The sequence below is a fragment of the Lissotriton helveticus genome, chromosome 9 (genome assembly GCF_964261635.1).
Source record: "Lissotriton helveticus chromosome 9, aLisHel1.1, whole genome shotgun sequence".
In the NCBI taxonomy this organism is placed as follows: Eukaryota; Metazoa; Chordata; class Amphibia; order Caudata; family Salamandridae; genus Lissotriton; species Lissotriton helveticus.
The window spans coordinates 545,858,863-545,873,032 of NC_136070.1; the positions used below are offsets into that span (position 1 = coordinate 545,858,863).

Below are 14,170 nucleotides of genomic sequence, written 5' to 3' on the forward strand. Positions count from 1 at the left end.
AGGAAGACAACCCGTGTGCCCCTGCTCAGGATGCATTCCATTAGGGCGACGCACAAGCAAAGAGAGCACGTGTTATCCACTGGCCAAGAAACATCAGTTAAAGATAATGTTTGGACTGGATGTTAAATCTGGCATGGCATCCGATGTGCTATCCTTATCAGGAAAGAGGTTTCACCTTGACTTACTTATTGTTTTTTCAAACATGGTGTCTGTTTGGTCCATCATGCAGTGGAAAACACGGAATGACTGTTTAGCTCACTCGTATTTTTCCGGGAATTGGTAAAGTACTTCAAATCCTAGGCCCAGTCTAGAATTGCTGGAGAAAAATACTTGACGCATTGTCTACATAAATAAGGTGCTTCCAGAAGGAAATGCGAACATATTGGAATTCCAGTTAACCCCCTTCCGCCTCTCACATCGTGTCCAACAAAGAGTTTTTCATGTCGTAGCCCTCTTTCTCTGTAAGTGCAATATCTTCGTCGTTCAGTGATTTTTCAAGGTAAACTTTCTGTTTCTTGCGGAGATTGTAGCTAAGAGAGAAAGAGAGAAATTCATAAATGGTCACAAAGTGTTGCAAAACTGAATAGATCTGTATACTTTTTTTTCATCAAAATGCATATATTAGCCCCCTAAACTGCCTCAAGTGTCATGTGTTATATCTTTCAGCTTCCTGCCATCCCCTCTCATATCTGCCACATTCCTAGCTGAGCCCTTCGACTAGGAAGGTTTGAGACCTATTTTATCCTTTGTCTCTCTGCTGAAACTGTGACTCAGCGAATCAGAGTCAACAGTGCAAGTTTTCCTGTTTTTGTTTTAGTAGGAATCTGCATAAGAGAAAATCTCCCTGGGGCATATTATCGTCACCCATGAAGCAAGCTAGATATTGATACCCTTACATACAGGGCCGGACTGGCCGCAGCGGGCACCAGGCCTTTCCCCTGTGGGCCGTTAGGGTGGAGACCAGTTTTGGATCCCTGGGGGGACGTTTTCTGTCACCAGGGGCTGGTTTTGCAGCAGAGCTGCAGTGTTTTTCATGTGCAAGCCCCCTCCCCACACACACGCACACACAAACACCCCCGGCGGCCGGTCCAGCTCAATTGCCAGGGCGGGTTTGCATTTCCAGTCCGGCCCTACTTTCATAGCCTTTTGGTCATGTGGAAAACAACAGCTATATCCCTAGATGTTTTGAAAGGGCACACATTATGTGGAGAGCCCTGCCATTTGCACGTAACTAGATTTGGGCCTGATGTGCAAAGCTTTTTACCAGTTACAAACCCTTGAATCACTAAACCAGAGGTTTTCTGATCGATAAAAAGCTTTCTCCAAACGTACTGGACCCATTTAGTGATTTGGAAAAGTTTGGATTTAGAAATGGCTTCTCAATCACTATTTGGATGGGGCTTATTTTGGGCGCTCCTTCCAAACAGGGATTCGGATCCTAATGTATCAAAGTTTTGCCACCATGATTTTGGTTCCAAACCACTGACCAGTCACTGACTCCCAAGTTGGGGTGGTAACTGATTCGCAAAGGGAAGGAGACCCCTTCGGACCACTTCCTCTTTGGGAATAATGGTGGCAGATTCACTGAGAATAGCTCTACGTTTCCCAAAACGGTAAAACTGTTTTTCAAAGCAGCCCTGATTCCTTTAATGAACTCAGGCTGCTTAAACAAAAAAGTAGAACAGTCCTAAGGATGGTGGTCTGCTGTTCTTTGCAGGTCACTGTCCCTGTGATTCTAGCCAATCACAGTGGGTTGCAAATTGTAACCTGCCTAATGAATATTAATTAAGCAGGTAGTTCTGTGACCCCCTGTTATTCAGTATTTTGAGAACTGACCTATTTAGTACAATTGTAGGTTCGCTAAATCATATGGCATTCACAAAAAGTCGGTGCTCACGTTGCAACAACTTTTTGCTAACGTAATCTTCTTACATCATTACCTCAGTCAGGTGCGCCAGATTAATCTGAGAAAAGACTGAGAGGTCTAGGTTACCATTACTGTTCCCATTCTCCTGGGTGGCACGTATCACAGCCAAAATCTTCAGGGGAGTAGAAAGGGATTTATCTTTTCATTTCAGTGTAAGCCTTTTCCATTGTATGCATAAATAGTTTGTCAATACATTTGCTGAAGCAATGGGATGGAATAGGCAATTGAGGAAACTTTTATGGTGATGTTTCTAAGAAAAAAAACACAATATAGCAGCAGAAATACAGCTCATTCTCCATTCCTTGCCAATATCTGCTTTTATACAATAAATGTATATATATTTTTTGAATATTCTGGCCACAGAGGCCAGATATTCAATGGGAATGGCTGCAAAACCCTTTCTCACCTGCCTTGACCAGGTTTTATCTGCCCTGGTGAGCAACATGAGAAGCTTGCAAGTCTGTGAAGGACTTGATGAGTGGATCAGTCAATAGATGCATCAAAGTGCCGTTGTGTAGAGCACCTACTGTTTCAAAAGACAATGTTCCCTAGGCAGTAGGGGATATTAAGGAGCAATAAATATAGATCAAGAATCGGTTCTATATTGTCTTCAGGACATTGTGATTCATGCCTTATTCACATTTCTCAGCGGTATCTGGGAGACGTCAGTCAAAATGTAGACCGGAAAGATTAAAAAGAGAATAACCGCAATCTGAGTAAGATGCAGGCAGTTTAGGCGATATGGCGATAAACTGGAGTCGGTAATTGAAGGGGGTCCGCGATGGGGGTCCAGTACTTCAGTCGAGACGGTGCTCATGGAGACTCCATAAGTAAGGCATGAATCACAATGTCCTGAAGATGATCCCATTATCCAAAAATAGGGATCGAAACGTCGTCGACACTTTACACTATATGGTTTAGACTATATCATATGAAAGTCACAATAGTGTATTCATGAATTATTAGTCTGCTAATTTGGATTGTAGGCAGACTGTTTCCTCTTGCCTAATCCCCACACCTTATGTATGTCACACTTGTCTATATGTGGTAGTAGGACACAGGCCATGTCCCGCGTGATACTGTATAGATTACTGACTACACAACTGTATATGTTATTAAACACTGTCCGGCTGGACAGACAATATAGAACCGATTCTTGATCTATATTTATTCCTCCTTAATATCCCCTACTGCCTAGGGACCATTGTCTTTTCAAACAGTATATGCACCCAAGGTCCCTGACCAATTGCTCAATTGGGTTTCCCTAGTACTTTGTAACAGTTGTGTAGAGCACCAGCCTGGAAAGAGTGGACCCCGCATATTTTATCCAATGCAGGGTGCAGCAGATGAGAGAAGGGCATTTATAAACGTTTTGGGATGCATTAAAACCTTTTGCTACAGGGGGAATTGTCTTTAGGCCCCTATTGTCAGATAACCTGAGCCCCTTGTATGCTCTAGATCTAGCAAATCCATATTTTAAAGTCTTCGGAGTGCCTAGACGCCTTTCGAGAGAGCTATACACTAAAACTCATTCAGCTTTCTCTCATAAAACAAGTGACAATGCCAAGGAAGTACCTAGAAATCATAGTATGTGGCAGCGTTATAAAGTAGTCAAAAGATTCTTCAATTGCCCAAGCATATCACCACTAATCCTGCTTGATCCTAAACCTTTCTATCGGTCAGTGGATTAACAGGAAAACATTCTGCTCCCTGGACTTCAAAATCTTTTCCAGGGGAATCAGCAGACTGGCCCTCCACTTACCTGTTCTCCACAGCATCAATGGTGTCGGGCAGCTGTTGGTTGAGCGTTTCAGTTAAGAAGCAGACCCCACAGGCAGCCAATACTGCAGCCAAGCCATAGATCAAGGGAGGCACAAATGAAGCATACTCGCTGACCATCAGGACTAAGGGGGCCACCATTGCCCCTATGCGGGCGCACATGGACACAAAGCCCATGCCGGTCTGCCTGTGAGGAAAAGTGACACAAAGACTAAAGTAAGACAAAGAGGCTGAAGATAACAAACTCATGGTGCACAGGTGTGGGCACGCTCAATGAATCACTAAACACCCTCAATATGATTTTAAAATTCAGCAGATAATTAGCTAAGGATTTGCATATAGTCCCAAAAAAAGAAAGCATGGCATCCATTTACATGCAGTATAAAAGTCTGGTGGTGTGGTGCAGATTTGAGGAGTGCCCTGCAAGCATCTGCACAACCCTTAGTAAATAACCCCCTGAGTGTGGGAACGCCTTCGCAACTTCAAATGCGCCTTATCTTGGGGCACTTTTTGCAACCCACTTGAATGAAGCCCACCATTGATTATCATTCCCATATTTTCATATAGTCCAATAGCAGTAGAACATTGGAATGTTGAGAGCTCTATTCAAGACAAAGGAGCAGCAGTCGCCTATATAAACTGGTGTAGGTCTGCTGCTCTAAACATTACAGTGCCCTAAAACAACGCCTCTGCTTTTCTCATTCCCTTGCTTTTCCCAAATATAAGGATTGGGCATGGGAAAGCGAAAGGCAGAGCCTGTGCTGCAGGGCACACAGTATCTTTCCCGCATTTCTGTCCTGCAGCTCATAGTGTCTCAGGAGACTAGGAAAGAGGGAGGGGGGATTTTGCTCAGCACCTTGGTCACTTTGGCTTGACTAAACAAGGAAAAGCAGTTTAGCCAAGCTCGAGGGGAACCTCAGGCAGACTTCAGCCTCCTTTCACAGCTATTGCTGTGACTGGACCCGCGCACAGCTGTTATCTGTTGAACATTCACCGCAATAGCTGTGAAACAAAAGCTTGGGAGCCGCGGGGGATATGGGGGTTTTAACTCAAACAGGTTCCGAGAGGCATTTGTTTTTCTTTAATTAGGACATTCTGCTGCCATGGGGCGGAAAGTTCTAATAGCCTTATTGCACGCTGTAGCAGGCTATAACAACCATTAAAGGCCCACTCCCTTGTTAAAGGCCTGAGCGGAATGCTGGAGCTGGCCTTTAATGGCCAGTATAGCCCACTATCAGGGGCCCATAAGGCTATATTACAACAGAATAGGAACTAGGTATAGTCCCATTCAGACAGCTATCCTTGAGCGAGAATTGGTCTTTGGGAGGCCCCTGCAAATCCCCTGGACTGTCCTGATGCGGTTTGCTGATGCCAGTGCAGGTGTACGTCACAGTGAACCACATCATACATGGTGGGCAGAAAGCGCTACCTAATCAAGGAGTAGAGGGATTGTATAGAGACAGCTAATTGTGCGGTGTCCATGCATACCTGATCTCAGTAGGATACAGCTCTCCGGAGTAAAGGTAAGCACATGTGAAGGCAGAGGCCAAACAGCCTTTCCCCAAAGCCGACAGCACAGTACGAACGCTTTTCATTCCTGTGTGAAATACACAATAGAAGAATTTAGTGCATAAGAAGAGAGAGTGGTCCTAATTCAAAAAACCATATTTTCTGCACTGCGCCGATCTGGAAAAAGGTACATTTTGGGCGTGTAAACAATGGACTTGATGTTCACAAACTAGCTTGCATGCATGCATCTTCTCACAGTGGAACTTTGGCTCTCAAGCACATGCAAGGAAGCATGGCAGAGGTAAATTCTCATTGTTCTCTCATTCACAAAGGGATGTACTCAGGGCTTTAAGTGGGCCGGGTCTCACCGGTGCTGAGCACTGGTAGTTTTTTGAAGGGGGCCTTACTTGTGGAACAATTATGGCTTGACGTCATGCCAGGTGAGCTTTGTAGGGGAAGGGAAATCCTTTAATTTTCTCTCTGGATTTCCCTTCTCTTTTTGAAACTCAGGAGCAGCAACATCGTCGCAGGTGTCACCAGGGCTTTACGTGGAAGCTTTTTCAATATTATATACAAGCCATAGTTGCTGCTTATTTATTTTATGTAACCAACCACCACTGACCCAGCCAATAGTCCTGACTTGTTGTAGGCATGATGTTACTTGTTGCATCATATATCTGGATGCAATGACATAAACAGAAAAATACAAGTCGGGCGGCACACTATGCTAAGCACAGGTTTCTAGCTTACATCTTTGTAAGCCACGCCCTTATTTACATTGACCACTCCCCTTTGAGAGACACCCCCACCCCCTGCTAGTTTTTTTGATCTCAATGAAAGCCCTGGATATACTGAAAGGTGCACTTGGAATAGTTCATCTTCCCGACTAGTTCTGTACAGGTACAGTGCTACCCAATAGAAGAGCAATGCCGGAAGGTACCAGCAATGAGCCGTGTGTTACTCTCAACTGCCCATGAAATTCATGAGCAATGGATTACAGATGTAAACTCTCAACCTTAAATTAGAGGTCAGAATCTAATTCTCCATAATGAGATTTTTATAAAAAGTAGACTATCTCCACGACCTGCAGTATCAGAGAACATATATATTTTTATATAACGTTTTAAAAAACATCTGTATAAGATACAATGTATTCAGTCTATTTTTTAAATGCTCCAACCAGCCAAACCAAACGTACAAAGTGCATTGACTGAATGAAAAAGCTTTTCTTTACTGCTTTTATACATCAAAAGAAAGCAGGAAATGACACGCTACACAACAGGCTGTAAAATACTGGACACAATTTGCGAACAGTGCAGCAAACCAACCTATTCACTAATAGGTCGGTTCGCAAAATACCAAATTGTAATGGGTAGCAAATTGCGTCCCCTCCAGTTCATAACGTTTACAGAGATGGTGGCTTGCTGGAGCAGCAAACTACCATGTCTGTGATTGCTTTTAATAAAGCAAACCTTTGTTTTAAATGCAGTCCAATTTTCTTAAAGGAAACTGGGCTGCGTTTAAAACAAAAAGTTTATTTTTTTCTAGTTTTTAATAGGTGGCAGTGTTCTGTGGATTACAGCTTCCTCTTACATTTTTTTGTAAATTCGCAAAGGGAAAAGGGCCCAAAGAGGACTCTTAACCTTTTGTAAACCTGTTACCACCCCAACTTGGGGGTCTGTTAGACTTAGCCCTTCCTGTAGGGTCACCACTAAACGTTTTGCCTTTACCCCTCCTGTTTTCTAAGCCCATTTTGGTTGGCTTTTAGGACTCTGTGCGTTTTACATTGCTTACCAGTGCTAAAGTGCGTATGCCCTCTCCTTCAAACATGGTAAAATTGTATTGCACCTAATTGCCACATTTCATTTACTTGTAGGTCCCTAGTAAAGGGATACTACATGTACCCATGGCATGTAAATTACATTAAATGCTACTAGTGGGTCTGCAGCACTCATTGTGCCACAACTTAAGTAGCCCTTTAAAAAATGTCTCAGGGTCAGCCACAGCAGCCTACATGCAGCTTTAAACTGCCAATTTGACTTGGCAAAATAAACTTTTGGTCAATCCTAAAAATCACTTATCAATACTTATGTCACCCTAGGATAATCCCTAAACAGACCTTAGGACAGGATGCAGTGTAATTACAAAGTTGGGCATGTATTTTTATGTTTTACATGTCCTGGAAGAAAAAAACAAATACATACTCTTCTGTAGGATAACATTGGGTTATCGTATTACATTTGATAAGTGATGACTTTTGTTTTGGAGCAGTTAGAGATAGCATGTTTAGTGTCTGAGGGATTGTAATTTAAAACCATATTCAATGGTAGGACCAGATTTTAAGTCATAATTCTGAAAATGCCACTTTTAGAAAGTTAACACAAGGAGATAATGGACGGAGCGCTGAAAATTTTTCAGACACTCACCCCCAGTCACAGATTTTGGTTGAATCCATCATCGTTCTTTAGCTCACTTCGTCACCTCAGTTCAGACCCAGCTATATGCAAATCAGTCTTGACCCTGTGCCTCATGGGAACAGTCCAGCCCGAACTTCCAAGCCAGGTCTTCCCTAAACCGAAAACAAGCATCCTGGGACCGATTTCGGGGTAACACCCCTCATCAACCAGGCAACTTGATACAGTGGCAAAGTGAGCAAGAGACCCACGTCTGGGCATACCCTGCCAATTTAGGGCAAACAAAGCAAACAGAAGGAGAAGATGAATAGAGCGTTGAAACTTTTCAGACACTCACCCCCGTCACTGATCTGGGTTGAATCCATCATTGTATTTTCGCTCACTTTACCACCTCAGTTCAGACCCAGCTATATGCAAATCAGTGTTGACCCTGTGCCTCATGGGAACAGTCCAGTCCTAACAGCCGAGCCAGGTCTTCCCTGAACTGAAATCAAACATCCTGGGACCGGTTTCAGGGTTTTTAGAAAGTTGGCATTTTCTTTTCCTAAACATTTGATGCCTACAGCCTGTTTCCTTGGTCACATGACTAGGTGTAGTTGGCAGGTGGCCTTTGTGTATTCTTATCAGAGAGTTCCACAATAGGGGTACTAGGTGGTGGTAGGATGGACCATCCTTACTGGATGGGAGGGGCAGAACCGTGCACAGCCCCACTTGAAGTTCAAAAGAACTGCCTCAGCATACCCAGAAAGAATTTCACGCTAGCCTTTTATGACTTCAGATAGTCTAGGTACCAAGGTAGAGGTCAGGATATTCCAACACCATCGGTGTGAGGGAAACTCTAGAAGTGCCTTCCACTTTAAAACTGGCACAGGTATAAAATTAAGACCCTCATATCCACTCTTCAGTTCTATTTTGGATCTGCGGAGGACTCTCAGAAGACTGCCCTGCTGCCTGCAGCTTACTTCAGAGGTCTGCCTTGCTTGCTGCTTGAAGGCGAGAAGACCAACTCTTTGAACCAATGACTACCAGAGTGATCCCAAGGATCATTTGGCTGACCTCCTGTTCTAAGCTGCAGGGACACAACAAGCTCCAGAGGCCTCCCTGCAACTGTACAGCTGACCTGATGCAACTGGCCCTGTGATGGCAGGAATACTGGCAAATAGTCTAAAATACTGACAATCGCTCTGGTTACCATTCCAACCCATTGTTTTTTACTCACTGTGCCACTTTAGACAGAAGCCCATGTTATGCAGCTCAGTACTGACCCTGCTTATCATGAGAATAGGATATTTCAAACTGCAAATCAAAGCTCACTCCAGAAAGAAACACAAGCAATCCCAGGTGGGTTATTAGGTCCCATCTGTCAGGTGCAGCTTGGATTCTTTGGCACAGCAAGCAAGGGGGTCATTTCTGGCATGCCCTTGGCGACTTAGGGAATTTGGGACGGACTGTTCCCATGAGCACTTTGTATAAAGTTTAGTCGATTGAGTTTATAAGTTAAGTGTATACATGTTAATGTTGTTTTATGGTTTGTATTTTATACCAAACAAACTATATTTTTAATTAGAGTCTTTTTGTTTTTGAAAGAAATGTGTTTTTACCTGCCAAGACAAAAAAAAAACACATATAATAGTAGGTCACAAAATGTAAGGTTTTCAGAGTTCTGGAAAGAACCAAGAAAAATCAACAATTCAGTAAGCCATGGGCAACAAGAGCAAATAATGGTCAGATGCTGGCAAATGGTGCAGACTCTGGAGGCCTGCTTGAAAAAAACAGGAAACCAATAAATTAGTCATTCCTGACAATTTTGTACTCTCAGGAATTGTTACCTACTTTGTAGTGTGTTTCCTGCATGGCCCTTTGTAGTTTTCCCTTTGTTTGCCTAACTGTGCACGTTGTAGGTCTTATTTTCTTTTCCACATGTTACTATATAAACACTCTTGCTTTTGTGACACATTGTACTTTCACACAGAACCTGCAGATGTTTTTGCGTTCTGTTCTTTTCCTGGGATTTAGACTGAATGCCAGAAAAATGGTCAACCAACAATGATCATTGTTATTCTTTCTGGTCAGGCACTAGCACTCAGGCATAACACAAGAATGCAGCTGTTGTATACATGCACATTTTTCTTGTCATATAGATCAATCAATCAATTAATCAATCAATCAATCAATCAATTTGACATTTGTAGAGCCGGCACTCACCCATGAGGGTCTCAAGGCACTTTGTGGGTGGGGGAATGAAGAGGCAGCTACTGGTCGAACAGCCAGGTCTTGAGCAGTCTCCCGGAGGTCAGCAGGTCCTGGGTCTGACGTAGGTGGACGGAGAGGGTGTTCCATGTTTTGGCGGCGAGGTGGGAGAATGATCTGCTGCCGATGGTCATTCGGCGAATGCGTGGGACGGTGGTGAGGGCGCGGTCGGCGGAGCGAAGCTGGCAGTTTGGAGTGTAGAAGGACAGTCATTTGTTGAAGTATGCTGGTCCGGTGGTATGGAGTGCTTTGTGAGCATGGGTGAGGAGCTTGAAGGTGATCCTCTTGTTGACCGGGAGCTAATGCAGGTCTCTCAGGTGGGTGGTGATGTGGCTGTGGCGTGGGAGTCCGAGGATGAGGCAAGCAGAGGTGTTTTGTATGTGTTGGAGTCTCTTCTGGAGTGTGGCCGTGGTTCCTGAGTAGAGGGTGTTTCCAAAGTCCAGCCTGCTGCTGATGAGTGCCTAGGTGACCGCCCTTCTGGTTTAGTTGAAGCAGGATGAGCACAGCACAGGAGCCAACAAAACCACACAAGGAACAAGAGCTCTGAAACAAGGGCACTGTGTCTGCTGAGATGTAGAATGTCCATCTGCGTATGCTAAGGTACGGGGTCTGCCAGTAATCCCAGAGATCTTTGATATATAATCATTTAACTTCAGTAGCAGAGTAAGGGGGTTTCGGTTATTCTGTCCTGTAAAAGGATAGGGCTTTTCATGGTATGTGGATTATTAACCAAGCTAACTGTATTTTTAGGTTGCATTTGTTTTCAAATGGTGGCACGTATACTGCATTTCAGAGCAAGATAGTTTAAATAAATATTCTAAATTTTGTGTCTCCTGGTTATCTTATTGTAGACAAGTACGAGTGAAAGAGTGAAAGAGTGTGTACTGTTACCGCGATCTCTGAGAGGGTCAAGAGTGTTGTGTTCTAGGGTGCCAATTCACTTGTTTCTCTGGTAAGGTTATGAGGGCAAGTGAGGCACTATAGCTAGTCTGACTCAGACTCATTATTATTGAGCTGGTTTGGTGACTCAGTCCCTACATACTGATGTTCTATAGTTCCAAGCATAGTTCTGTTCTAGTTCAGAATCCCTGCAATAACTTGGTGTCATGTGTTTTACACTTTTATTTCTATAGTGTAGGCAAGTACTTTCCAGTACGAGTTGTAAAAATCCACTGAATAAATTCTCATTTCAAATGATTTTAAAATAAGCATTTCATCATTACAGCCACTCAATCCATCAGTGTGGAATTTATCACTTTGTTTTTGATGTTTCTCCTACTGTTACTCTCTTTTGATGGGTTTACTTACACATTTTTAATCCGGTTATAAATCAAACTTCAGTTCCTATAATATCTCAAAGCTTCTTCAAATAGTAAATTGTACACCTCATCAAAATGCATAATCCTCCTAATTTTTATAACCATTTTCACACAATTGGGGGTTCCTTTGGCCCGCATGTCTGAGCAAACCCTCCCAAATTAGGTTCCTAATAGCGAGATCATTATTCCCATGGGTTATGGTTGAATTGGATTCCCTTTCTAGGTTCTCGAACAAAAGAGTCCAGATGAGTTGGAATTTTGAGCACTCTCACGCTAAAAGCATTTTGTTTCAAACAACATTAAGGTACTTAAGGGCATATTAGCAAGGAACCTCGTTAAAATTATCACCGTTTTATTGGCAGGACACTGCCGATAAAAGGGCGATAATGGGCTTGCTAATATGCGTTATAGAATTCCTATAGAATCCCAGGTTAGATGTGCAGGACATCTAACCTGGGATTTCTATAGGAATTCTATAACACATATTAGCAAGCCCATTATCTCCATTTTATCGGCAGTTTCCTGCCGATAAAACAGCGATAATTCTAACGAGGTTCCTTGCTAATATGCCCCACAGTGCATTTGATTGCTATATTTTGGAATTTATTTATGTGGTCTCTTTGTTGAGTCTTATAATCAGCAATAAAAGAAATAATGCATTTGTGGTAAATGTAAGGTCATCAAAGACAATAACTAACAGCATTTAACTCCTTCCAATCTGTGGGTCAAACATCGATCATTAGGCCTTCCAAACATTCAGAACAGATTTTAGGGTGGTCCAGAGTAATCGTTTCTAATAACTAATTATATCATAGTCCAATAAAACGGCTGCCAGGAAGCCAGTAGGTACGACATCAAAAAGCCCAGGCACTTTTTCATTGTATTTAGCAAGATAACGACTAATCTATGATTAGATAGATTAGATTAGATATTTATTAAGCGCTCAACTCACCCTGGGGAATCTCGGCGCTCACTAGTGATTGGACTACCGCTGAAGGGGAACCCGACTGGAAACAAAAGTTTAAAAAAGGAAGGTCTTCAATGTTTCCTGAAAGTACAATAGTTCGGAATGGATCGAAGGGCCTGTGGGAGCTGATTCTATAAATATTTAAAGAATGCCCCCATGCCCAACACAATATTTCTGTTAAATCTCAGTGAAGATTACTCTACCTCCAGCAAATATATTTCTCCCAAAAAGCTTTTTGATGCAATTCTTGGTGAATGCAGGTAAGGTCCTCTGGTAGCACTGAATTGCACCACAAAAGAAAATAACCTCTATCTTTATCAATTCTTATCTTTTTTTGCCATTCTGAATTACCCTTGCAAAGTGCACTCAGCATTTTAAACGTGATCTTTTAAAACATTGTGCGAAGTTAAATTTGGATGCATATCCCAAACTCCCTGCATGCCAACTCTGTGGGTAAGAATATTGGGAAAATTATTCTGGGATTGAAACCTGGGAGTCAAACCACGTTCAGGGGGCCATTGGGCAATCAAGGGTGACTGAGCCTCAACTTATGGAAAAGTGCATCTTATGTCCTAGGGTCCATCCATCTATGGCTTAAGAAACAAAGTATATGCTCTTCAGCAGTTGATTTTCAGTGGTAGCGATTGTGAGCAGTCACAAAGTTATCAGGGTGGTAGTGTGGAGAGGCTCAAGCTCAGAATTCAACACCATCCAACATCTCAATACCCGATTTTCCAACTAAGTGCTTTACTTTGCAAAACATAAGTACTTTATCACACAGAAAAACGAAATGCTACAGAAGTAATAGTGAACAGGAACAGGTTATTGAATTGGGTGCTGGAGCTACTGCATCTAAATCTGCTATCCAGTCCTCTCACCTGGGGTGGAGGGGGAGCAGGGGGAGGAGAGGGTCTCCTCCTTCTCTATGCTAGGCAGGTCTTCCTCTGTTCCTCTGAATAAGAATGTCTAAAAAGGCATTAATCAAGGTTGAGGTGCAGATAGCCCCCCTCTAGTAGTTTTAGTCCGTTCAGTTTATCACAGTTTTATTAGTATTTGGTATCTCACCATGATGCAGGTCTCTGATGCTCAGGTACGAGGCTTACATCCAACCTGCAACTCTCTCCTGATTCAGGGAATGAGTGAGCCTCCCAACCAGATGTGGCCTTTGTCAGCTCTGATAAAGTCGTGGTACAGGGCAGTGGCAGAAAGTGACATTATTGGCCCTGCTGCCAGGAATTTCAGGTGGGGGAGAGGATGCAGCCTTACATGTAGAGCTGTCAACCTCGAAGCTGGAGAACCTGGTTCGAGTCTCGGCAAGGACGCTCAACATCCTTTGATTCTGGGCAAATCACTTAATCTCCCCACACCTAACAAAAATGAATGTGCCCGTCTGTAACAAAACTGGTGCTCTAAAAAGCGCTCTGTTACCCTATACCTTCGGGTCACGTTCATGCTATATAAAACTTCAAAACCAAAAACCTGGTGCCATGGTGGCTCCACAGGGTAGGGTGTCTGGTCACAGTCTCCGCCTGTCCACGTCTGAGCACTGGGCACGGTGTTGTGCGAAGGTGCAAATAGGCAACAACAGTCTCTGGGTCACAGCAACACAGTATGAGTCGCAGTTCACTATTTTTGGTCACACTAGCACACAATGAGCTACACATCTCTGGTCACAAAGAGATAGAATTAGCTTTAGAGCTCACAGTGGCACAAATAGTCCTGATTGTTTGGTTCCCACCTGGACCTGGAACTGCCACTCAGACAGTCTGATGCTCGCCAAAGCCTAGCGCATAAAGATTGCACTCCTGTGTCTTCTTTCCTGTAGCAGACTCCAAAAGCACCTCCTGCAGGGTTGAGAAGGGGGGACTGCTTCCCTCTCTGAGAAGGCAGTTTGGCTTCTAGGCATCTTGGGTTAGATAAACAGTTTATTTCAGAAAGGCAAAGCTTCAGGCAATTCTCATTTCTCCCTGAAAAGCTGACCATCAAGCAGACCCTAGCTCTGGTA

At 43.3% G+C, this 14,170-nt stretch overlaps 1 protein-coding gene across 1 annotated transcript in view; it reads right to left on the bottom strand.

The window, feature by feature from the left end:
* Nucleotides 1-313: 313 nt before the first annotated feature.
* The window catches only part of LOC144781528 (solute carrier family 22 member 20-like), a 160,373-nt gene continuing 146,516 nt past the window's right edge, over nt 314-14,170 (bottom strand). The window contains exons 9-11 of the mRNA XM_078660427.1: nt 5,195-5,303; nt 3,690-3,893; nt 314-530 (exon numbers count right to left, since the gene is read on the bottom strand). Coding sequence (XP_078516553.1) covers nt 413-530; nt 3,690-3,893; nt 5,195-5,303 — 431 coding nt within the window. The 3' untranslated portion in view covers nt 314-412. The remainder of the gene's footprint in view (nt 531-3,689; nt 3,894-5,194; nt 5,304-14,170) is intronic.